The following is a 26,054-nucleotide window of genomic DNA, read 5'->3' on the forward strand; positions in this document are numbered from 1 at the left end:
CCAACTCTTCACAATCACGCTTTATTCATGTCATCAGTTTTCGGCAGCACTTATATTTGTGAGCAACTATTTTCGAGGATGAAGCACACGAAGGACAAGATTAGGACCCAAATGTCTGATGGTCACCTTGAGAATTCATTGAGAATTGCTACTACGTGTCAAATATCATACTTTCAAAGATAAAAAGGCAACTTTCTCTGCAATATTCGCCTTCAGTCCAGAGATGTCTTCTTTTCACCAGTGAGCCCTCATGCACACTTGACGTTTTTACAGCGGCTGTTTTTGGCATTTGACTTTTTTTTCTACAGTTAATAAGTTCCCCAGCAGGGGCGGACTGACAACTCATGGGGCCCCCGGGCAATAGGGGATCATGGGGCCCCTGTGTCCTTGCCCACACTCAAAAAAGTCTATGAAAGGTACCAGGGGCATCTCATGGGGCCCCTTAATGACCACGGGCCCTCGGGCAGTGTCTGAATGGTAAGTCCTGGTAGGTAGATGGGTAAGGTGAATACCAGGGGCGGACTGACTATTTGGAAACTTGGTCACTGCCCGAGGGCCCGGGGTCAGTAGGAGGCCTCATGAGATGCCCCTGGTACTTTTTATAGGCTTTATTGAGTTTGGGCAAGGACACAGGGGCCCCATGATCCCCTATTGCCCGGGGGCCCCATGAGTTGTCAGTCCACCCCTGGTGAATACATATGAGAGGTGTAAGCAGTGCCCGAGTGCTGGAATGGTCAGTCCACCCCAAATACACATTAAAACATCTAATTATTGCCCTCTGCCTGTTGTTTTTTTACACCTTTTACATGTTTATATATGAGCAGCAGGGGCGGACTGACAACTCATGGGGCCCCCGGGCAATAGGGGATCATGGGGCCCCTGTGTCCTTGCCCAAACTAAAAAAAGCCTATGAAAAAGGTACCAGGGGCATCTCATGGGGCCCCCTACTGACCCTGGGCCCTCAGGCAGTGCCCGAGTTTATAAATGGTCAGTCCACCCCTGCTCCCCAGCATGTTAGTCTAGGAGTCCATGCACACATAGGCTGTAATCAACGTTTTTTGGTAGAAACCCCCCCAAATCTAATGGTTTTTAGATGTGTTTTTTAGCTGGCAAAATGTGGTAAAATGAGGTAAAATGCAGCAAATCGACATTTGTGGAGTTTTTTGACCCCAAAAAAATTTTTTTGGTTAAAAAACGCCGCCGGTGGCGGCACAACACCCCTAAACGCGAATCCAAAAATGCTAAAAGAAAAACGTTTTTAACGTGACTTTACACAGCTAATGTTACCAGCGTTATCAAAACATCAAGTTTCCATGAGGGCTTAAAGTCAACCCACTTACCCTGAGCCCAGGTTGTCATGGGACCCCTACCCGCACCCGGTCTCCTTGCTTCCTTAGGAATTTTTCTCCATCGGTATAATGGCCATGGAATGTAATAAAAAATATAGTGCCTTATCCTTTTTAAAACATAATTTATTAACCCCTTGGTGCCGGCGCCTCCCAGCCCTTTAAGGGTTTCAGAAGCCGAGAGGCGGGGCAGGGTTTTAGGGTCATGTGACCGCCGTGATTCGCTGTCACATGATCGGGAAAGGTCCTGATCGAAAGAGGAGATCGGGACCTTTCCGTGAGTACCGGACATGTGTGCTGGGAGCGCGCTCTCTGCACATGTTTTTCTTAATTGCACACAAATGTGCGGCCGCTCGGCATCTAGGTCCAGACGCCGGGAGGTCACACATTTGTGTGCGGCCGGTGTGAAGTGCTTAAGTATGGTAGTGCACTCACATGTATTACAAGCAGGGGCGGACTGACAACTCATGGGGCCCCTGGGCAATAGGGGATCATGGGGCCCCTGTGTCCTTTCCCAAACTCAAAAAAGCCTATGAAAAAGTTACCAGGGGCATCTCATGGGGCCCCCTACTGACCCCAGGCCCTCGGGCAGTGCCTAAGTTTCCAAATGGTCAGTCCACCCCTGATTACAAGTTAAAACTGCATTGAAATGTAAAAATTTGAATCCACAGTAAAGTTTTCCACTCTTGTTAAATACTTGCTGTATGTTGCTTTAAGCGTCGTGACGTCAGAGCCCCTCCCCTACGCGTTACGCCACCGGGTCACGTGGCTTCATCAGTGGGAATTATATTTCAATCAGGATAAGGCACTATATTTTTTATTACATTCCATGGCCATTATACCTATGGAGAAAAATTCCTAAGGAAGCAAGGAGACCCCCTAGTGGGTAGAGGGATACTCCCGTCCACCTATCCAACTCCAGGAAAACCCATAAGGAAGCAAGGAGACCCCCTGCTTGAAAGAGGGAACACTCCGTTTATCCATCCATCCCAGGGAAAGAGGGATCATCCCATCCATTTACCACTTAGCCCCATTAAAGGGACATAAGTTTTTTATGACCTCGCTTAACAGCTTCGTCATATACACCAAGTGAGAGCACAACCGGTCCAGGTGTACAATTTTTCTTATGATTGGTGAACTGCACAGTTGATAATTTTGTATCGCAGCACTGGAAGACGTGTCAAAGTCAAGGATTTAATAAGGACATGTTTATAGCAATAAAATAATTGCAGAGATATTGTTATGAACATTTGTGAAGCTGGATTGTTATTTATTTATTTGCAGTTTTTTTTTGTTTGTTTTTTTGCAATTGGTATTGGAGCGCGACACTATTTATTTTCATTTTCTATGGCACAATGTTATGAGTTTGTGTAGAGTGTAAGCGAACCACTAATTTTCACTTATTTATTTACACCACTTTATGATAATTTTCATTTTATTATTGATGATATCACATTGGTATTATTTTAAATAGTGCAATATACACCATAGTAGTTCACAAGACCCCACATTTCAGTATTTCAGTAAATATAAACTGCTGAACACCTTTTCTCATCAGCAGTTACAGCAGTCTTGTGACTTCTCTCAGTGTTCAGCTGAGCACTGGTTAAACTTGTAGGAGGAGTTTTCATTCTGCTCTAGGAGGATGCAGAACCCCTGACATCTGTCTGGACAGCGCTGATTGGCCCTGTGCTGATCGCATCCACTCTCCCAAGAAAACAAAAACCTCTCTAGCAATACACACCAAACTGAGCAAGTGTAGAGTGACTCCCTTATTATATTATTATACAGGACTTCTATAGCGCCAACAGTTTGCTCAGCGCTTTACATTATAATGGGAGACAATACAGTAACAATACAAGAGGGATTAGAGGGCCCTGCTCCTTGGAGCTTACATAAATATGTCTTATCAGGAGATAAGGGGGGGGGGGGGCCACTGGAAGAAGGGGAGGATCAGAGAAGACAGGATCAAACATCCTTTTTACACAATGCAGAGGATTAACCCCTTAGGTTCTACAGTGAGTATAACAAGCATGCTTTACTGCATCTACAGACTGATTGTACTGTTGTGGGTTTAGTAACACTTTAAGTGCTTGGGTGAAACTTTATTTTTTTACACCTTTTTTTCAACAAACTTTATTTTTTTTCATCACATATAGGGCTAAAAGACCCCTGTGTGGTACTTTTTTTGGTGACAGGTTCTCTTTAATGAGACATCAGGGGTCATTTGGACCCCTGATGTCACACCTGCCCTCTAATGGAAGCTCCAGTAGAAGCAGTCATTTTGATTTGCAGTTGCCATGGAGCTGCACATGTAATCAGTTATGACATCAGCACATGTAATCAGTTATGACATCAGCACATGTAATCAGTTATGACATCAGCCTTTAATACCCACATTGTCCTTCAGGGAGCCAACAAAAAACCAACAGGGTCTTACAGAAAGGACCTACCAAGATGGGGCAAAATAACCCCTATTTTACAGAAAGGGTGTACCAAGATGGCAGTGGAAAGTGTGCAAATTTACAGGAATGGTATATCAAGAAGGTGATCGGAATAACCCTGTTTTACAGGCAGAGTGTACCAACGTAGCGGTAAAATACACACGTTTAATGGGAACGGTGTTCCATAGATGGTGAAAGACTACCCCCATTTTACAAGATGGGGTCAGAATACCCCGTTTTACAGGAGATTGTTCCAAGATGGCAGCGAAAACACATAAGCCCCCCAACTGCAATGGTGTACCAAGATGGAGGTGGAATACCCCTGTTTTTCAGTGGGTGTTTCTAGGGTTGCCACCTTATCCCTTTAAGACCGAACACATAATAATGACAAAGGTTCTGGGGCTGATTAAAGTGGTAGTTAAACTCACTCAGTGCCTCATCTGCATTAAATTAGCCTCAGAACCTGTGTAATTAATATGTGTTTGGCTTTAAGGGGATGAGGTGGCAACCCTGGGTGTTCCAAGATGAAGGCAGAATGACACCGTTTTACAGAAAGGGTGCACCAAGAAGGTGGTAGAATACCTCCATATTACATGAAAGGTGTTCCAAGATGGCAGCAAAAGTACACATGCCCTCAAGTGCAATAAAGTCTCAAGATGGAAGCAGAATACCTCTGTTTTACAGGAAGGGTGTTCCAAGATGACAGCGGAACGGCCCCGTTTTACAGGAAGGTGTACCAGAATGGCTGTAGAATACCTCCGTTTTACAAGAAGGGTGTTCCCAGATGGTAGCAAAAGCACACATGCCCCAACTGCAATGCTGTCCCAAGATGGCGGTGAAATAGCCCTGTTTTACAGGAAGAGCGTACCAACATGGTGGCCAAATACATACATTTTATGGGAAGGGTGTTCTAAGATGGCGGCAGACTAACCCTATTTTACAGGATGGGTGTTTGAAGATGGCGGTGAAAACACACAGGATTAAGTGCAAAGGTGTAAGAAGATGGTGGCGTAATACCTTTGTTTTACAGGAAGCGTGTGCCAAGATGGTGATGGAAAAACTATGTTTTACAAGAAGGGTGTACCAAGATAGCAGTTGGAATACTTGTTTTAAATGGTGTACCAAGATGGCAATGGAATAGTTTTACAGGAAGGGTGTACCAAGATGGTGGTGAAACACCTGTTTTACAGGAAGAGTGTACCAAGATGGCAGCAGAATATCCCGTTTCACAGGAAGTGTGTACCAAGATGGCCACAGAATACCTGGTTCACATGAAAGGTGTACCAAGATGGCGACAAAAATACCTTTCACAGGGCGTACCAAGATGGCCACAGACGTTTCACAGGAAAGGCGCAGCAAGATGGTGGCAAAATACCTCCGCTTACAGCAAGGGTGTACCGAGATGGTGGCAGAATAACTGTTTTATAGGAAGGGTATACCAAGATGACCACAGACTGTTTTAAAGGAAGGGTGTTTCAAGATGGCGGCGGAATACACACTGGGCTGTACGTAGGTGAACCAAGATGGCAACCGGCGACGCTTCTGTTATTGCGCGCACACGTAACGTCGGTCAGGTGACTAGCGCTCAGTTAGTCAGGGAGAAGGGACGCCGCCATCATGTACCGGACGCCGATGCGGCGCGGCTTTTCCCCGGACTCCCCCAAAGACTTGTATCGGAAATCCCCCGACTCTCCCCCTCACAATGGCCGGGCCCGCCGATCCTGGTCCCGGGGCCGCTCCCCCGATAGGCAGCACTCTCCGTCTAGGAGAGGCCGATCTCCTGCCAGACGGCGATCCCGATCACGGGACAGATCCCGGTCCAGGCCCAGCACCTCCCGCCGATCCAAATCTAGAAACCGCTCAAAATCCCGGCCCCGTAAGCGCCTTTCCATCTCGCCCTACTCCAAGCGCCCAGGGGAGGGCTATTCATACGAGGGGCGTGACCAGGTGAGAACCCCGCCCATGCATAGCCATGAAACCCCGCCCATTTCTGTCCAAACCTGATTTGTGTGCAGCTCTGTCAGTGACTCCTCCCCTTAGTATTGCATGCTCCTCCCACAGAGGTCGCATGACTCTCCCTCTGCCGCCATGTGTTGTCCAGTTACTCTCTATACTCCAGTAATCATCTTCTTTTCCTCCGCAGCGACGCTACTCACCCAGCTACCGGGACCGGTCACCGCGAGGGTCCCGCTCCCCGGACCGCCGAAACAGGGACAGGTACTGGCTCCACCCACACGTCATAGCTCCTCCCAAATGCAGCCAGCCCTATAATTCTAGAGAGGGCTCAGCTCCCCCCCCCCCCCCCGCGCGGAGCGTGCCAGCAGGGCGCCCCTAGAGAATAAAATAGCGGTAGTTCCAATTTTTTATGTCACATGATATTATCACAAAGGTCTAGGAAAAGCGACATTTTTGTAAAAAATACACTTATGTTAATTTTAGGGCACAAAAATCAACAGATTATCCAATGTTTTTGTAAAATATAAAAGACGAGGTTGCATCGAGTAAATAGATATCCAACATGTCAAACCTTAAAGTTGTGCACGCTCGTGAAATGGCGACAAACGTCAGTCCTCTATATTATCTATAGGTGACGCTTTTAACCCCTCGCCTACAGGGCACTTTTACCCCCTTCCTGCCCAGGCCAATTTTCAGCTTTCAGCGCTATCACACTTTGAATGACAATTGCGCGGTCATGCAACACTGCACCCATATGAAATTTTTATCACTTTTTTTGAGACAGAGCTTTATTTTGGTGGTATTTAATCACCTCTGATTAAATACCACCTGATATTTTTTGCTAAACAAACCAAAAAATTTTGAAAAAAAACCCACTTTTTTTTCTTAGTTTTTGTTATAAAATTTTGTAAATAAGTGATTTTTCTCCTTCACTGATGTGCGCTTTTGAGGCTGCAATGAGGTATTGATAAGCTGCTCTGATAGACACTGATAGGTGGCACTAATGAGGAGGCACTGGTAGGTGGCACTGATGGGCATTGACAGACATCACTGATGGGTACTGAAAGGCAGAACTCATATATGGCACTGATTGGCAGCACTGACTGGCATTGATAGGTGGCACTGAAAGGCAGCTCAGATGGGCACTGATATGTGGCATTGATGTGCACTGGTAGGCACTGATATGTGGCACTGATAGGTGGCATTGATGGACACTGACAGGTGGCACTGCTGGGGCTACACAGATCATCAGGGCACACTGATGATCAGTGTAGATGTCCCCTCTGAGTAAAGCTGATTACCGGCTCTCCTCTGTCAGCGTGACAGCTCATAAGGAGAGAAATGCCAGTAACCGGCATTTCCCTATTTACATGCGATCAGCTGTGATTGGACACAGCTGATCACATGACCGAGCCAACATCTTCTGCTCTTTCCGTTGATCGGTGATCCGCTGTGTCCGAGAGAACCACCTTGTGCCCGTCATTACCTTATATGGCGGGCAGGAGGCGGTTAAAGCCCCTTATAGGTCATCAGTTTACTGTTATGGAGGAGGTATGGTGCTAGAATTATCGCTCTCATTCTGGGGTGCGTGGTGATAAGGTGTATCGCAATCAACGTTTTCATGTGTAGGCGCCCCAGCATGTTTTTATGTTTGCATGCATACGTATGTGGGGGCGGGGAGGGGGTGGCTTGAAAAATTTTGCAGGGGTTAAATGCTTGGGTTTAACTTTCATTTAAAAAAAAAATATATATTTTTTCCTTTTTTTTTTTTTTTTATCACGTAGGTGATAAAAAGTCTCCTATGTGATGATTTTGTGGTGACAGGTTCTCTTTTTTGGAGACGTCCGGGGTCTAAAAGACCTCAGATGTCTCCCCTGTGCGTCACTGAATGTAATGCAGTGCACATCACACCGCATTACATTCTTTCCCGGCCTCAATGACCGGGAATCTGTCAACGGGGACCCAGATGCGACGTTACATCACTTCCGGGTCAGGACAAGAAGGGGAGGGGAGTGGATGTGTCCACTCTCCTCCCTCCTCTATACTACATCCCGTGGCACCCACTGAATCAGTCCCGGGCCCACAGACGGGCAAGTGGAGTTCAGGACATAGCAGGCAGGGGGGAGAGGCTGACACTGTAGGCTGTGTGGAAACAATCGGGCGTCAGCGCTGCCGCCCGAATGCTTCCACCTGAAAGGTGAGCCCTGCTGCTTGCCCTCAGCAGGGCTAAAGGCAAAAAATACCTACCTGCCCGACGCCCAGAACTACATGTCCCGAGTGTCGGGCGATATGAATTGCACATGCGTGCTGCATCCACGTTCCGTTTTTGGTGAAGAGGGGTGCCCTGGTCCTCGTTAGTCTTCAACACCTTCTCATCCATCCTGGCAGGCCTTGTGCCCTCGGTACACTTGTGCAGATAATAGCGAAGCTTCTCCATAAGCTTTCCTCTTTCCACAGTTTCTGATTCACATATGTTCAATTTCACACAAATTTCTATCGCGAGCCACTGTTCCAAACCCTCTTGCATTTTTCTCAATATGAGGCACTTGAACCGGTTGTCACAAAAATGTGTCGACTCAACTCTGACAGGGCTGAAATGCAACTGATCGGTGTTCTGATGTATACCTGGCACCCAGTGGTGTATTTAGGTTTTGTGCTGCCCTAGGCAACAAAAAGATCGGCCATCCCAACCTCCCCTGCGGAGAGAGCCTGATACCAACCAGCACCCCCCACCGTGGAGAGAGCATAACACTGACCAACAACCCCCCGAAGGAGAGAGCCTGACACCAATTAACAACCCCCCCAAGCGCTGAGAGAGCATAACACTGTCCAACAACCCCCCAAAGGAGAGAGCCTGACACCAATTAACAACCCCCCCAAGCGCTGAGAGAGCTTAACACTGTCCAACAACCCCCCGAAGATGAGAGCCTGACACCGACCAACAACCTCCCCCCAAGCGCGGAGAGAGCATAACACTGTCCAACAACCCCCCGAAGATGAGAGCCTGACACCGACCAACAACCTCCCCCCAAGCGCGGAGAGAGCATAACACTGACCAACAACCCCCCAAAGGAGAGAGCCTGACACCAACCAACAACCCCCCCAAGCGTGGAGAGAGCATAACACTGACCAACAACCCCCCGAAGGAGAGAGCTCAACCCCCCAAAGGAGAGAGCCTGACATCAACCAACAACCTCCCCCCAAGCGCAGAGAGAGCATAACACTGACCAACAACCCCCCCAAAGGAGAGAGCCTGATGCCAACCAACAATCCCCCACAAGCGCGGAGAGAGCATAACATTAACCAACAACCCACCAAAGGAGAGAGCCTGACACCAACCAACACCCTCCCCTCCAAGTGCGAAGAGAGCATAACACCAACCAGCAACCCACCCCCCAAAGGGGAGAACCTGACACCACCCAACACCACCTCCCTCCTCCTGGGCCGATGAGAGAGCCTTCCACTACCACTGCCTCCACCATACACCCGCCGCAACCCCCCGACAAGAGCGAGAACGGAAAGTCACAGACACTCACCTTCACAGCTCTGGACATCCCTGGGAACAAGAATCGGGTTCTGCATACGCCGTCAAGCTGCTCGCAGCCTTTCTCGAACCCCACTTGGTCTCCATGCGGCATGTGTTCTTTCTTCTGGGGGGCAGCGCTGCCCCCTTGAAAAAATGCTGCTCTAGGCAAATGCCTTGTTTGCCTTGTGGTAAATACGCCCCTGCTGGCACCCCACCCCAAGTGACTGTCCAGCTTCTCCCTTCACAGAGCCCTTCTCAAGCGTAGGAAGTTCATTCTCATTATGTTCTGGACACACCTTTTATTTTGCAACTTACAACTCCAGGGATGATATATTTTGCTAGGCACAATGCAAGTATGCAAATCTTTCCTAATCGGCCTCTCCGAAAACTGTAAATTGCTTCTGAAACCCAAGCTACTACATTGAAGAAGGGGGCGCTTGCTTGACACAGCCGCCATTCACAGGATGCCTTCCATTTTTTTCCCAGTAAATGCAAAGTGTTTTCTGATTGGATGAGGTGGAGATCGTAACATCATCATCTCATCTAATCAGAGAATGCTTTGCATTCATAAAGAAGAACACAAGGCATTGTTTGAACGGCTTCCAAGCCGAGTAAGCGATTTCTTGTGGTTATTTACGCAGAAGTGCAGCCGCTTGGCATAGGGCTTGGGCTTCTGCAGTGATTTACAGCTTCCAGGTAGGCTGATTAGGTAAGAGATTTGCATACTTACATTGTGCCAAGCAAAATATATAATCGCTGGAGGATGCAAAATATATACCATCTGTGACAGGTGTCACTTTGGGTGGGGGGGCTCATGGAACCCGGCTCTCTTTGGAGAGGTGGGGAGACCCCTGTCTCCGCTCCCCATATCCCTCTTATGTGTAAGTCACCCTGTGCCTGTTAGGGGTACAGGGTGGAATGTCCTAATATTGGGGTGGGGGGTTGTTGATTGTTTAATGCCATATGGTTGCATCCCATTGTTCTATTGTGTGTCTTACTTGGGAGCATACTATTATGGGATGTATGTGTTTATGGGTATTGGCTTGGTGGGGGGTGTCTCCAGCAGCCCTCCCTCCTCATGGAACTGTCTGTTGGTGTGTCTCTTGTTACTAAATGTAGAATCCCCCGCCCTGTGTCATTATGCAGGGAGGAGGGACTGCCCCCTGGGTGTGTATGTCTTGTATCTGTGTTAAAATAAAGTAGTCTACCTCCTGGTTTACTTCGACTGGTGTCGTCTAGTCTTGTATGGTCAGTGGTGGTGCCTGTTGTCGGTGTTTGGACAGGGAAGCGGTAGTCCCCAAGTGCAGTCTGGGGTCGGTTCCATTACACCATCCCAGGAGCAAGCCACATTCTGTGGTTGCTTATGCAGAAGGGCAGTCGCTTGGCACAACACCCTTCACTATAGTAGTTCTCCTTCTATAGTGATTTACAGCTTCCAGAGAGGCTAATTAGGTAAGAGATTTGCATACTGTGCCAAGCTGGCCCAGTACTTTAATGTGGATGGGAGGCACGGCCAGGCTCAGCAATGTAAATGTATGTTTCCTTGCACGCCCCTCCTGTGTGGGCACAGCGGATTACGGCTCCCAGTTCCCTGCCGCTCAATCGCCGTGCGATCACATCATCACAATGTCAACAAAGATGCTAGGAATGAATTTCATAACAGCAGTGATTCCTGTAGAGTGATGCTGTGATTGGCTCACAGCTATCACATGGTACTTGGGTAAATCACAGCACCCGACACTATGTGATTCTTCGTTGTAGACAGCCACATTATGTCAACAATAAGCCCAACTGTCATGAATGTAACCCATTTGTAACTGAACCGGACCTCGACTCTAGGGTATTTCCGTTAGATTCCAGCTTCCCTGTCCGGACACAGATCCACGGACACCACCGCTGACCACACAAGACTAGAGGAGACCAGTCTTGAAATAACTCAGGAGATAGACTGCTTTATTTTAACACAGACACAAGATATATACATTCAAGGGAACAACCCATCTCCCTGCATATGGACTGCATATGGGTGGGGCAAACCAAATCTAGCAACCAGAGACACATACCGGCAGACACACCCCACCAAGCCAATACACAAACACATATATATCCCATAATAATATGCTCCCAAGCAAGACACACAGTAGAACAATGGGATGCACCACATGGCAGTAAACTATGAGCAACCCCCACACCCCACCTATGCATGTCTACACAATATCGGGACATTTCACCCTGTACCCTAACAGGCACAGGGTGACTTACACATAGGAGGGATATGGGGAGCTGAGACAGGGGTCTCCCCACCCCTCCAAAGTGAGCTGCGTTCCATTGGCCCCCCCACCCAAAGTCACTCCAGTCACACCATTCTTGACAGATCAAACAATTGCTTATCGTAACAGCAGTCACATTGTGAAAAAAGAAAACAAAAATCCATGATCACCCCCTAGAGCAGGGGTCCTCAAACTTTTTAAACGGGGCCAGTTCACTGTCCCTCAGACCGTTGGAGGGCCGCACTATAGTTTAAAAAAAAAACTATGAACAAATGCGGACATAGTACAGGAGATGACCAGAGACTGCGGACATAATACAGGAGATGACCAGAGACTGCGGACACAGTACAGGAGATGACCAGAGACTGCGGACACGGTACAGGAGATGACCAGAGACTGCGGACACGGTACAGGAGATGACCAGAGACTGCGGATACGGTACAGGAGATGACCAGAGACTGCGGACATAGTCCAGGAGATGACCAGAGACTGCGGACACGGTACAGGGGATGACCAGAGACTGCGGACACGGTACAGGGGATGACCAGAGACTGCGGACACGGTACAGGAGATGACCAGAGACTGCGGACACGGTACAGGAGATGACCAGAGACTGCGGATACGGTACAGGAGATGACCAGAGACTGCGGACACGGTACAGGAGATGACCAGAGACTGCGGACACGGTACAGGAGATGACCAGAGACTGCGGACACGGTACAGGAGATGACCAGAGACTGCGGACACGGTACAAAGGATGACCAGAGACTGCGGACACGGTACAGGGGATGACCAGAGACTGCGGACACGGTACAGGGGATGACCAGAGACTGCGGACACGGTACAGGGGATGACCAGAGACTGCGGACACGGTACAGGGGATGACCAGAGATTTCGGACATACAACGGCGGCGGGAATACTGGGCCGGCCGCTCCATAAGACACACAGACATTTCTCCCCCAGTGTGTCTTATGGAGCAAAATATACGGTAAATGCAGGACACCTTGTTGGGTCAGATCTGTGTACAATGTAAAGAGAGAGAGGAGGGGGAGATAGACAGAGAGGAGGCGGGGAGGAGAAGGAGCACAGAGGGACAGGAGGAGCGCAGAAGAATAGGTGAGGGGCAGCGTGATGGGACATGGGACAGGATCGGGGCAGCTGGACAGGAGGAATGCAGAGGGACAGGTGAGGGGCAGATGGACAGGGAGAGCACAGAGGGACAGGTGAGGGGCAGATGGACAGGAGGAGCACAGAGGGACAGGTGAGGGGCAGATGTACAGGGAGAGCACAGAGGGACAGGATCGGGCAGAAGGACAGGAGGAGCACAGAGGGACAGGTGGGGACAGATGAGTGGTAGTGGGACAATGTGGGGGACAGGAGGGGGAAGTGGAACAGGTATGGGGCAGGGTGACGTGGGGGCAGTGTGATGGATGGGGGGCAGTGGGACGGGGGAGGGAAGTAGAACAGGTGGGGGGCAGTGTATCGGGACAGTGAGACAGGACCGAGGGAGCACCAGTCCTCCAAGCACTTACCTGTCCAGCAGCGGCTCCTCCAGATGGTGTCAGGATCATTCCAGGACGAGTGCCTGTGTCCCTTCCCCCCTCAATTTCCGGCGGCGGCTGCAAAGGAGTGGGCCGGCTCCGCCCCCCTGACCTCGTCCTCTTCTGCTTCCTCCTTCTGGCCTTCACCTGGATACGGGCACACTGACAGCGGGCCCCGCCCCTCACACGCTCCGAGCTCACTCCGGGGATCCGCCCACCACTCCGCTCTCCTCTGCAGCCGATCCCTCAGCCATGGTTGCCCTGCCCCTGTATCTTTCCCACGGAAGTGTCCCTTCCGTAGGAAAAGGGGGGGCGGCACTGCCGCCGTGCCGCCCCCCTGAAAAGTGCCGCCCTAGGCAAATACGCCCCTGGTCCCTTGCCGCGCGGCAGATACGCCCCTACCCAGCGGGCCGGATAAATGTCCTTGGCGAGCCGCATGTGGGCCGTAGTTTGAGGACCCCTGCCCTAGAGAGTAATAGTGTCAGTAAGGCAACACTGAACTACTTTGATGAAAATTTGAAAAAAAAAATAGTAGAAGAGAAATGTGTAAAAATGTTGAATAACAAATGACTTCCTTTTTTTTTTTTTTTACATACTATCCCTAGTCAGTATCCCGGATCACTGCCACACCAGTACTCTGCTGGTGACCGTATGTGTAAAAAAAAAAAAATGAATTTTTTTCATTTTCCCAAAAATTACAACCTCAAAAAACTCACAATGCCTCTTGAAAAATACTGCAGACTGTGTTCTTTCCAAAAAGGGGTCATTTGGGGGAGGGGTATTTGTACTGTCCTGGAATCTTAGAGCCTCAAGAAATGAGATCGGCCGTCAGTTCATTAGAATTGATTATTTTTTCAAATATACCATAGCATAGTTTGTAAACTTTTCTTTCTCTTTACCTTTCACACAGACTAAATATTATACACTGATTTGGGCTTTTCTTACCAAAACATGGTAAAATACATTTTGGCCTAAATAAATTATATATTAGCAAACTTTTCAAACAGAAACTAAGAAAAACTTTTTTTTTTTTCCAAAAAAAAGTTTTTTTTATATAATAAAAAAAAACCAAAATAAACAGTGATGATTAAATGCCACCAAAAGAAAGCTTTATTTGTGTGAAAAAGAATTGTAGAAATTTAGTTTGGGTACAGTGTTGCACGACCACGTAATTTCCAGTTAGTATAACGCAGTGCTGAATAGCAATAAAATGGTCTGGTCATGAAAGGGGGGTAAAACCTGGAGACTAGGTACAATAACCAGATAAATATAAAAAAATAAGTATTTAAAAAAAAATGCTCCATAGCAACAAAAATCAATTGATGAGCCATGGCCCTGCAAAGGGCCTTTTATTGTATAAACTATTTAGTGGAGCTTTATGTATGGCCTTGTGTAGGACTTTTTGCTCTTGGACACAATTTTGTGTTTACACCAATATATCCTTTTTTAATGTAATAAAACAGCCCAGAATCTCTGCCAGTAAATGTAAAGAGTGTGTAAGAACAGCAATTGAAGAGAAACCATTCCCAAGTCCCTCACTGGAGGATTCAGCATATAACTACACCCCTAAGGAGGCATTGCTCCTCCCCTTGTGGGATGTACCCTTCTGTGCAGGAAGCAGTCACATGATCGAGTTCTTGTAGCGAGGGGTCCTTCTAAGGGTGTGGGCATCTCTGTAAGCCCAGGTTTTTCTCTATTCTATCCAGAAATGGTTCTTTGTGCTCGCAGAAAATCTGAATTTTACTCTGATTTGGCAGAATTGGCCCCGCCCTGAAGGGGGGGGTGTTTCCTGTGAGTTTGTACCAATAGAATGTGCACTAGACATAACTTGAGGTTGGTTATGGACAGATGTGACCATTACTCCTTGGTGTTTTAGGTCTCGCGGGCGCTCTAGCCCGCGCCGTACAGAGGAGCCTCTGCCCATGCCCAAAAAGTCCATTTTAAAGAAGCGCCCTGATGTGGAAACCACCAGCCAGGACAAGGCTCCTCAGGTAAGCAGACCTGTTTTCTATATGTAAAGGAGTATATATATATATATATATATATATAATTTATTTATTTATACACACAGACACACACATACAGTGTATATAAAAAGTCTACACACCCCTGTTAAAGTGTCAGGTTTTTGTGATGTAAAAAAATGAGACACAGATAAATCATTTCAGAACTTTTTCCACCTTTAATGTGACCTATAAACTGTAAAACTCAATTGAAAAACAAACTAAAATATTTTAGGGGGGGATGTAAACATAAAAAACTAACATAATATGGTTGCGGTTGCATAAGTGTGCACACCTTCTTATAACTGGGGATGTAACTGTGTTAAGAATTAAACAATCATATTCAAAATCATGTTAAATACGAGTCAGTACACACCTGCCATCATTTAAAGTTCCTCTGATTAACCCCAAATAAAGTTCAGCTGTTCTAGTAGGTCTTTCCTGACATTTTCTTAGTCGCATCCTACAGCAAAAGCCATGGTCCGCAGAGAGCTTCCAAAGCATCAGAGGGATCTCTTTGTTAAAAGGTATCAGTCAGGAGAAGGGTACAAAAGAATTTCCAAGACATTAGATATACCATGGAACATGGTGAAATCATCAAGTGGAGAAAATATGGCGCAACAGTGACATCACCAAGAACTGGACGTCCCTCCAAAATTGATGAAAATACGAGAAGAAAACTGGTCTGGGAGGCTGCCAAGAGGCCTACAGCAACATGAAAGGAGCTGCAGGAATATCTGGCAAATACTGGCTGTGTGGTCCATGTGACAACAATCTCCCGTATTCTTCCTATGTCTGGGCTATGGGGTAGAGTGGCAAGACGGAAGCCTTTTCCTACGAAGAAAAATATCCAAGCCCGGCTAAATTTTGCAAAAACACATCTGATGTCTCCCAAAAACAAAGCTGAACTTTTTGGCCATAATTCCGAAAGATATGTTTGGCGCAAAAGCATCACTGCACATCACCAAAAGAACACCATACCCACAGTGAAGCATGGTGGTGGTGGCAGCATCATGCTTTGGGGTTGTTCTTCAGCTGGAACTGGGGCCTTAGTCAAGGTAGAGGGAATCCATGAACAGTTCCAAATACCAGTCAATATTGGCACAAAATTCAGGCATCTACTAGAAAGCAGAACATGAAGAGGAACATAATCTTTCAGCATGACAACGACCCAAAGCATACATCCAAATCAACAAAGGAATGGCTTCACCAGAAGAGGATGAAGGTTTTGGAATGGCCCAGCCAGAGCCCAGACCTGAATCTGATCAAAAATCTGTGGGATGATCTGAAGAGGGCTGTGCACAGGAGATGCCCTCGCAATCTGACAGATTTGGAGTGTTTTTGCAAGGAAGAGCGGGGAAATATTGCCAAGTCAAGATGTGCCATGCTGATAGACTCCTCCCCAAAAAGACTGAGTGCTGGAATCACATCAAAAGGGGCTTCAACAAAGGATTAGTGTAAGGGTGTGCACACTTATGCAATCATATTATTTTAGTTTTTTATTTTTACTTCACTCCACCTAAAAGATTTCAGTTTGTTGTTCAGCTGAGTTGTACAGTTTATAGGTCACATTAAAGGTGGAAAAAGTTCTGAAATTATTTATCTTGATCTCATTTTTTACATCACAGATACCTGATATTTTAACAGGGGTGTGTAGACTTTTTATATCCATTGTGTCTATGTATATATACATGTACAATTAGGTCCATATATATCTGGACACAGGCACAATTTTAGTTTTTTTCAGGTATTTACCAAAACATATTCAAGCTATAGTTCTATAATGGAAAGTACACACTCTCAGGTTGAATTTGAGGGTATGTACATCCAAATTGGAGGAAGGGTTTAGGAATTATAGCTCTTAAAGAGTAGCCATCCCCCCGGTTTCATGGAACCAAAAGTAATTGAACAAATGAATATAATCATAAATAAAATGTTCATTTTAATATTTTGTTTAGAATCCTTTACTGGCAATGACTGCCTGAAGGTTGGAACCCATGGACATTACCAAAGACTGGGTTTCCTTCTTTCTGATGCTTTGCCTGAAGTCTGGAACCCATGGACATTACCAAAGACTGGGTTTCCTCCTTTTCTGATGCTTTGCCTGAAGTCTGGAACCCATGGACATGACCAAAGACTGGGTTTCCTCCTTTCTGATGCTTTGCCAGGCTGTAACTGCAGCTGTTTTCGGTTGTTCTTTGTGGATCTTTCTGCCTTTTAGTTTTGCCTTCAGCAAGTGAAATGCATGCTCAGTTGGGTGGAGATCAGGTGATTGACTTGGCCATTGCAGAATATTCCACTTCTTTTTCTTCAAATGTTCCTGGGTTGCTTTTGCAGTGTGTTTTGGATCATTGTCCATCTGTACTGTGAAGCGCCGCCCAATCAACTTTGCTGCATTTGGCTCAATCTGGGCTGACAGTATATCTGTAAACACGGCAGAATTCATCCGGCTGCTTCTGTCACATCATCAATAAACACCAGTGACCCAGTGCCATTGGAAGCCATGCATGCCCATGCCATCACACTGCCTTCACCATGTTTTACGTTGTGTGCTTTGGGTCATGAGCTGTTTCAAGCCTTCTCCACACTTTTTTCTTCCCGTCATTCTGGTACAGATTCATCTTAGTTTCAGCCGTCCAAAGAATGCTTTTCTAGAACTGGTCTGGCTTTTTAGTTGTTTTTTGGAAAAGTCTAATCTGGCTTTTCTATTCTTCAGGCTTATGAATGGTTTGCACCTTGTGGTGAACTCTCTGTATTTGCTCTCCTTAAGTCTTCTCTTGATTGTAGACTGACAATGATACGCCCACCTAGTGGAGAGTGTCCTTCACTTGTCTGGGTGTTGTGAATGGGTTTTTCTTTACCATAGAGAGGATCCTGCGATCATCCACCACTGTTGTCTTCCATGGACATCCATGCCTTTTTATGTTGAGCTCACCAGTGTGTTCTTCTTTCCTCAGAATGTATCAAACTGTTGATTTGGCCACTCCTAATGTTGCTGCGATCTCTCTGATGGATTTGTTTAGGTTTGGAAGCCTTACAATGGCCTGTTTCAATTGCATGGTCAGCTTCTTTGAACTCATGATGTAGGTTCACAGCAATAGATTCCAAATGCAAATTCCGCACTTAGAATCAACTCCAGACCTTTTACTTGCTTAATTGATGAAGAAATAACGGAGTAACCCACACCTGGCCATGAAACAGCTTTTGATTCAATTGTCCAATTACTTTTGGTCCCTTGAAAAAGGGGGGATGGCTACTCTTAAGAGCTGTAACTACTAAACCCTTCCTTCAATTTGGATGTACATACCCTCAAATTAAACCTGGGAGTGTGCACTTCCAGCCCATATCCATTATATAACTATAGCTTGAATATGTTTTGGTAAATACCTGAAAAAAACTAAAATAATATTATGCAGGCACATTATATTGCCAAAAGTACTGGGACGCCTGCCTTTCCACGCAGGTGAACTTTGTTGGCATCCTAGTTTTAGTCCGTAGGGTTCGATATTGAGTTGGCCCCGCCCTTTGCAGCTATAACAGCTTCAACTCTTCTGGGAAGGCCGTTCACAAGGTTTTGGAATGTTTTTATGGGAATGTTTGACCATTCTTCCATAAGATCCTTTGTCAGGTCAGGCACTGATGTCGGACGAGAAGGCCTGGCTCGCAGTTTCCGCTCTAATTCATCCCAATGGTGTTCTATGGGGTTGAGGTCAGGACTCTGTGCAGGCCAGTCAAGTTCCTCCATCCCAAACTGTCTCCTCCATGTCTTTATGGACCTTGCTTTGTGCACTGGTGTACAGTCATGTTGGAACAGGAAGGGGCCATCCCCATACTGTTCCCAAAAAGTTGGGAGCATGAAATTGTCCAAAATGTCTGACGCCTTCAGAGTTCCATTCACTGGAACTAGGGGGCAAAGCCTAACCCCTGAAAACCACCATAATCCCCTCTCCACCAAACTTTGCTCTTGGCACAATGCCGTCAGGCAAGTACCGTTCTCCAGGCAACCGCCAAACCCAGACACGTCCATCGGATTGCCAGACAGAGAAGTGCGATTGGTCACTCCAGAGAACATGGCTCCTCCGCTCTGGAGTCCAGTGGCGGCGTGCTGTACACCACGGCATCCGATGCATTGCACTTGGTGATGTAAGGCTTGGATGAAGCTGCTCGACCATGGAAACCCATTCCATGAAGTCCTCTATGCACTGTTGTGGTGCTAACCTGAAGGCCACACCAAGTTTGGAGGTCTTATTGGATGGACTTATTGCCCAGGTGGCCACCTATCACGGGACCACGCTTGGAGTCACTGAGCTCCTGAGAGCAAACCATTCTTTCACCAATGTTTGTAGAAGCCGTCTGCATGCCTAGGGGCTTGATTTTATACACCTGTGTCCATGGAGGTGATTGGAACACCTGAATCTAATGATTTGTAGGGCTGGCCCAATACGTTTGGCAATAGTGTGTGTGTGTGTGTGTGTGTGTGTGTGTATATGTATACGCACACGCACACACACGCAAAACTATTTGGCCAGCCCTCCAAATCTTTTGGATTTAGGTGTTCCGATCCCCTCCATGGCCACAGGTGTATACAATCAAGCCCCTACGCATGCAGACTGCTTCTACAAACATTGGTGAAAGAATGGGTCGCTCTCAGGAGCTCAGTGACTCCAAGCGTGGTCCCGTGATAGGTGGCCACCTGTGCAATAAGTCCATCCGTGACATTTCCTGGCTACTAAATAATCCACGCTCAACTGTTAGTGGGATTATAACAAAGTGGAAACAACTGGGAACAACAGCAACTCAGCCACCAAGTGGTAGGCCACGTCACATGACAGAGCGGGGTCAGCGCATGCTGAAGCGCACAGTGTGCAGAAGTCACCAACTGTCTGTAGAGTCAATAGCTAAAGACCTCCAAACGTGGTGTGGCCTTCAGATTAACACAACCGTGCGTAGAGAGCTTCATGGAATGGGTTTCCATGGCCGAGCAGCTGCATCCAAGCCTTACATCACCAAGTGCAATGCAAAGCGTCGGATGCCATGGTGTAAAGCACGCCGCCACCGGACTCTAGAGCAGTGGAGACATGTTCTCTGGAGTGACCAATCACACTTCTCTGTCTGGCAATCTGATGGACATGTCTGGGTTTGGCGGTGGTCAGGAGAACGATACTTGCCTGACGGCATTGTGCCAAGTGTAAAGTTTGGTGGAGGGGGATTATGTTGTGGGGTTGATTTTCAGGGGTTGGGCTTGGCCCCCTAGTTCCAGTGAAGGGAACTCTTAAGATGTCAACATACTAAGACATTTTGGACAATTTCATGCTCCCAACTTTGTGGGAAGAGTTTAGGGATGGCCCCTTCCTGTTCCAACATGACTGCACACCAGTGCACAAAGCAAGGTCCATAAAGACATGGAGGAGCCAGTTTGGGGTGGAGGAACTTGACTGTCCTGCACAGAGTCCTGACCTCAACCCCATAGAACACCTTTGGGATGAATTAGAGCGGAGACTGCGAGCCCCCTGCAAAACACAGCAAAAACGCAAGTGCAGAAACAGCTCAAATGCAACCTGCATAGATGTGAACCTAACCTAAGCCACATCTCCAAACTAATGTCATTAATTGGACTCCAGGTGTGCAAACTACTAACTCCAGTTAGCTTTTTGTTGAAGTAATTAGTGTATGTATTCACTTATGCAGGTCATACATGGGTCGAATTCCAAACTAATTTATTTAGAAAATCGGAAATTGCATGCGTTTTGTAATGCAATGGCGCCACCATTGTTTCGAAATTCAATCAACCAAGCCTTCAATTTCTCCTCATGTTGCTACAGAAAATAATTTTTGCCAAGAAAAGAATTGTGGCCAAGAATTTTCTTTTCTTTCCAGGTCACAGCTTTATATTTTTGCACGATTCTTTCATCATTGATTCGAAATTTGTTCATTTTTCAAAAAATTTCCAACATTCTCGATCGCTCCGATTCGATGGTCACATGAAAATCGGCCATTTCTGTGTCCCACTAATGGTGCGAAATTCGAATGAAAATTATTACAAAAGATTTTCGAAATTGGACCCGTGTATGTCTGGCTTTAGTTTTTTCTCTAGCATTGTGAATGTTTAAAGGATGTGTTCAATAAAGAAATTACATTAAGGTAAAAAAAAAAACCTTTCAATGTCAGCTCCCCGCAGACCCCTCCTTAAATACGTACCTGAGCCCTCTCCTGATCCAGCGCTGTGCCCGTCTACAACAATGCTGCTCTTTTCTCCCCTTTTCTCATAGGAGGCTCGGCAGCAGCAGTAGCCATTGTCTCCTGCTGTTATCAATTGAATCCTGTGAGCAGGAGGCAGGGCTGAGCTGCGCTGTGTGTGTCAATAGACGCACACAGTCTGGTTTAGGATTGAGCTGGCACCAGTGTCCACATAGCAAGCGGCTTGCTGTGGGGGCACTCAGAAGGGAGAAGTAGCCGAGACCTCCAGCAGGGGACCCCAGAAGAAGAGCTTCAGATCTGCTCTATGCAAAACCATTGCACAGAGCAGGTATGTATGACTTGTTTGTTAAAAAAAAAATCAAATAAAAAAAAATAATAAAAAATGAACCTTTACAATCACTTTAAAGTGTTACTAAACCCACAACAGTAAGATCAGTCTGTAGATGCAGTAAAGCATGCTTGTTATACTCACTGTGGAACCTAAGGGGTTAATCCTCTGCATTGTGTAAAAAACCTGTTCATAGGACAGTCAGAGGAGAATGAAAATTCCTCCTATAAGATTAACCAGTGCTCTGCTGGACACTGATAGAAGTCACAAGACTGCTCTATACTGTGGATGAGAAAAGGGATAGTGAATGCAGGGTCCGGGGAGAGCGGATATAGTGAATGCAGGGTCTGGGGAGACCAGATATAGTGAATGCAGGGTCCGGGGAGAGCGGATATAGTGAATGCGGGGTCCGGGGAGAGCGGATATAGTGAATGCGGGGTCCGGGGAGAGCGGATATAGTGAATGCGGGGTCCGAGGAGAGCGGATATAGTGAATGCGGGGTCCGGGGAGAGCGGATATAGTGAATGCGGGGTCCGGGGAGAACGGATATAGTGAATGCGGGGTCCTGGGAGAGCGGATATAGTGAATGCGGGGTCCGGGGAGAGCGGATATAGGGAATGCGGGGTCCGGGGAGAGCGGATACAGCGAATGCGGGGTCCGGGGAGAGCGGATACAGCGAATGCGGGGTCCGGGGAGAGCGGATACAGCGAATGCGGGGTCCGGGGAGAGCGGATACAGCGAATGCGGGGTCCGGGGAGAGCGGATACAGCGAATGCGGGGTCCGGGGAGAGCGGATACAGCGAATGCGGGGTCCGGGGAGAGCGGATACAGCGAATGCGGGGTCCGGGGAGAGCGGATACAGCGAATGCGGGGTCCGGGGAGAGCGGATACAGCGAATGCGGGGTCCGGGGAGAGCGGATACAGCGAATGCGGGGTCCGGGGAGAGCGGATACAGCGAATGCGGGGTCCGGGGAGAGCGGATACAGCGAATGCGGGGTCCGGGGAGAGCGGATACAGCGAATGCGGGGTCCGGGGGGAGAGCGGATACAGCGAATGCGGGGTCCGGGGGGAGAGCGGATACAGCGAATGCGGGGTCCGGGGGGAGAGCGGATACAGCGAATGCGGGGTCCGGGGGGAGAGCGGATACAGCGAATGCGGGGTCCGGGGAGAGCGGATACAGCGAATGCGGGGTCCGGGGAGAGCGGATACAGCGAATGCGGGGTCCGGGGAGAGCGGATACAGCGAATGCGGGGTCCGGGGAGAGCGGATACAGCGAATGCGGGGTCCGGGGAGAGCGGATACAGCGAATGCGGGGTCCGGGGAGAGCGGATACAGCGAATGCTGGGTCCGGGGAGAGCGGATACAGCGAATGCTGGGTCCGGGGAGTGCGGATACAGCGAATGCTGGGTCCGGGGAGAGCGGATACAGCGAATGCTGGGTCCGGGAGTTGTTGGTATGGAGTGGGGTTGTCTCTGATGTGTAGGAACAATAAAGTTGATTCTAGCCTTCCAGGAAAACATTGAGACTTTATTTACACATTAGTTTTTAGTGTTATTACTTCACTTATATAAAATAAAACTGGTAGAGAAGTCTGAGCTGTTTAGTTTGAATGTGTTCATTTTATTATTGTCTATAAAGTTGTGTTTAGAAATCTAATAATGTCTGATTAGCTAACATTTATAGTTTTTCCCTGTAATCCTCTAAACAGGTTGACAGCTATTCAAGTCTTGGAAAGTCTTCATCATCTCTCCTGACCACTGTTGGCAGTGTGCTCTCAGGAGACATGAATGTCAGTCCAGTCTCTCCTTCAATAATTCAAAGGTCCGGCTCTCCACTTTTAACTGGGATTTCCCCTTCTGCAGCAGCAGGGGGGAGAAGTCTGAGCACAAAGGAGGAGCTCACCAGCAAAGCCCCTCTAAACCCTGGGCCTACTCTCATAGCAAATTACCCCCTAAACAGGCCCCCTGCTTCATCTGCGGGCAATTTTTTGGATTTGCTGAATAGAAACGAGTCTCCTGGCATTCCTTTTGGTTCTCCGACTTCTTTTCTGAACACCAGTGAAGTCATTAAAAGTTCAGCTCTAAGAGGAGATGGCTTTTTGTCATTGCATGATCAGGTGAAACCAGAGATGAAATCGGCAACTGCTCCATTAACTTTCCCTAAGCAGAAGAAGGAGCAGATGAGGTGCCTCTCGGAAATTGAAGAGGAGGAGAGATTTCTCTATGGAGACGAGGATGATAAGCCTCCGGAGCCTAGCAAAGAGCCCCCTATGCAAGCGCCTCCCATGCAAACACTTCCCATGCAACCTCCACCCAAGCAAACGCCACCCGCAAACGTTCCCAAGAATACTCCTGATGAGAAGGAGTATGCTAAGATCCATGATCTCCTAAAGACTATTGGACTAGACATTGGTGTGGCGGAGATCGGGAAACTTGCTGTGAGGACTCAAGAGCGGCTTCATGGAAAGAAAGCGATACCAAGAACATCGCAGACCCCATCGGAGAAAGCCCAGAACACCATCGCCAAACCTGAACTCGCGGTGAAAGCAGAACAGAAAGAGAAGGTTGTGCCGAAAATAACAGCAAAAACCGAGAGACCTGCAAAGCCACCTGTGACCGGAAAGCTTTCACCAGTTGCCCAGCAGTCGGGAACTACCATCAAAGAGAAGACACCGCCTGTAACACCAAAGACAGCTGCCAAAGAGCAGAGCCAGCCCACATCCAAAATGGAGACAATAGGGCAACCAATTAGTACTGTGCAAACATCCAGTGTTAGCTCGGTCCAGGCGATCAGCACTGTCCAGGCAATTACCACCGTTCAGTCACCCCCCATTGCAGTTCAGCCACTCCCAGTTGCTCCTGTCCCAGAGCTGACCCCTCCTCCTATAAGCCCCTCCCAGGTTCCTCTTTATTCTCCATACAACCCCTCCCCAATGGTACCCAACTTTGCAGTTCCACCTCCCACATATAACCCGTATTCACCTTATGTGACATACCCAACATCCAACTGGACAATGTATCCCCCACCACCGCCCGTTCACCAGCCTCCTCCTCCTCCAACTCATATACCACCTCCAATACCTTCCGCTCATTTAACTACCCCTCCTACAACTCACAACCCCCGCAGTAACCTACGCGTCATTGAAACAAACGCAGATCTTACCGAGGTCACCACTGCAAAGAATGAAACGAAAACAGGGCTGCTGGCCAAACACGAAGCTGAACGTAGAAACAAAGAAGCCGAGAAGCTGAAAGTAAGTCTATACCAGAGACTCTGCCATATCTGGTATGAGTCGGGGAAAAACGTAGAGATCTTCTTTACCATTGTTTCTTGATGTTCTTTGAAGCTGGCCATAGATTCCTTTTTATCAGCCGGCGGGCTGAATGAAAAAAAAAATCGAAATGATTCCTCCATAGGACTCACCTCCCTGCTGAAACGTATTCTGACAGCAGGGTCTTTAACCTCTGACAGCAGGGTCTTTAACCTCTGACAGCAGGGTCTTTAACCTCTGACAGCAGGGTCTTTAACCTCTGACAGCAGGGTCTTTAACCCCTGACAGCAGGGTCTTTAACCTCTGACAGCAGGGTCTTTAACCTCTGACAGCAGGGTCTTTAACCTCTGACAACAGGAAGTAGCAGCAACCATGATCTTGGTATAACCACTTCAACCTAAGGCCGTTTATAAATGGCCTAAGGTTGGAAGTGGTTAAAAGATACAATCAAGATGTTATTTATCAATCCAGTTAAAGACAGGAGAGCTAGACTATGATACCATTGGAATTCTGATTATAAGGAATGTAACATATGAATACTTTCTACTGTAATCTTTCCAGATTAGGGCATGAGTATTAGAACATTACATTATGTATAAATATACTAGTTTGTCATATTATTTGGTTCAAATAATAGATATAAGAATGCAACAAAGCTATAGTTACATTTTACTATGTAGAAGGGTGGATGTCACATACCTGTCTGTGGAGCTCGGGGTGGCCTCCTGCACAATTCCCATTCAAGCATCGGTCTTTACCTCTGACAGCAGGGTCTGTACCTCTGACAGCAGGGTCTGTACCTCTGACAGCAGGGTCTGTACCTCTGACAGCAGGGTCTGTACCTCTGACAGCAGGGTCTGTACCTCTGACAGCAGGGTCTGTACCTCTGACAGCAGGGTCTTTACCTCTGACAGCAGGATCTTTACCTCTGACAGCAGGGTCTTTACCTCTGACAGCAGGGTCTTTACCTCTGACAGCAGGGTCTTTACCTCTGACAGCAGGGTCTGTACCTCTGACAGCAGGGTCTGTACCTCTGACAGCAGGGTCTGTACCTCTGACAGCAGGGTCTGTACCTCTGACAGCAGGGTCTTTACCTCTGACAGCAGGGTCTGTACCTCTGACAGCAGGGTCTGTACCTCTGACAGCAGGGTCTTTACTTGTGTTTTGTTT

The 26,054-nt window shown here is 47.6% G+C and overlaps 1 protein-coding gene across 2 annotated transcripts in view; it reads left to right on the forward strand.

Annotated features, from left to right (window-relative positions):
* Positions 1-5,378: 5,378 nt before the first annotated feature.
* The window catches only part of ZNF318 (zinc finger protein 318), a 37,381-nt gene continuing 16,705 nt past the window's right edge, over positions 5,379-26,054 (forward strand). For both annotated transcript variants that reach the window (XR_016308142.1, XM_089660918.1), the window contains exons 1-4: positions 5,379-5,737; positions 5,934-6,007; positions 14,961-15,075; positions 23,322-24,866. Coding sequence is in view for 1 of the 2 variants with exons in the window: in XM_089660918.1 (XP_089517044.1) it covers positions 5,408-5,737; positions 5,934-6,007; positions 14,961-15,075; positions 23,322-24,866 (2,064 nt within the window). In the remaining variant the exon portion in view is untranslated. The remainder of the gene's footprint in view (positions 5,738-5,933; positions 6,008-14,960; positions 15,076-23,321; positions 24,867-26,054) is intronic.

This window comes from Staurois parvus, unplaced genomic scaffold (genome assembly GCF_062004578.1).
Source record: "Staurois parvus isolate SC_StPar_1 unplaced genomic scaffold, SC_StPar_1.0 ptg001288l, whole genome shotgun sequence".
Taxonomy (NCBI): Eukaryota; Metazoa; Chordata; class Amphibia; order Anura; family Ranidae; genus Staurois; species Staurois parvus.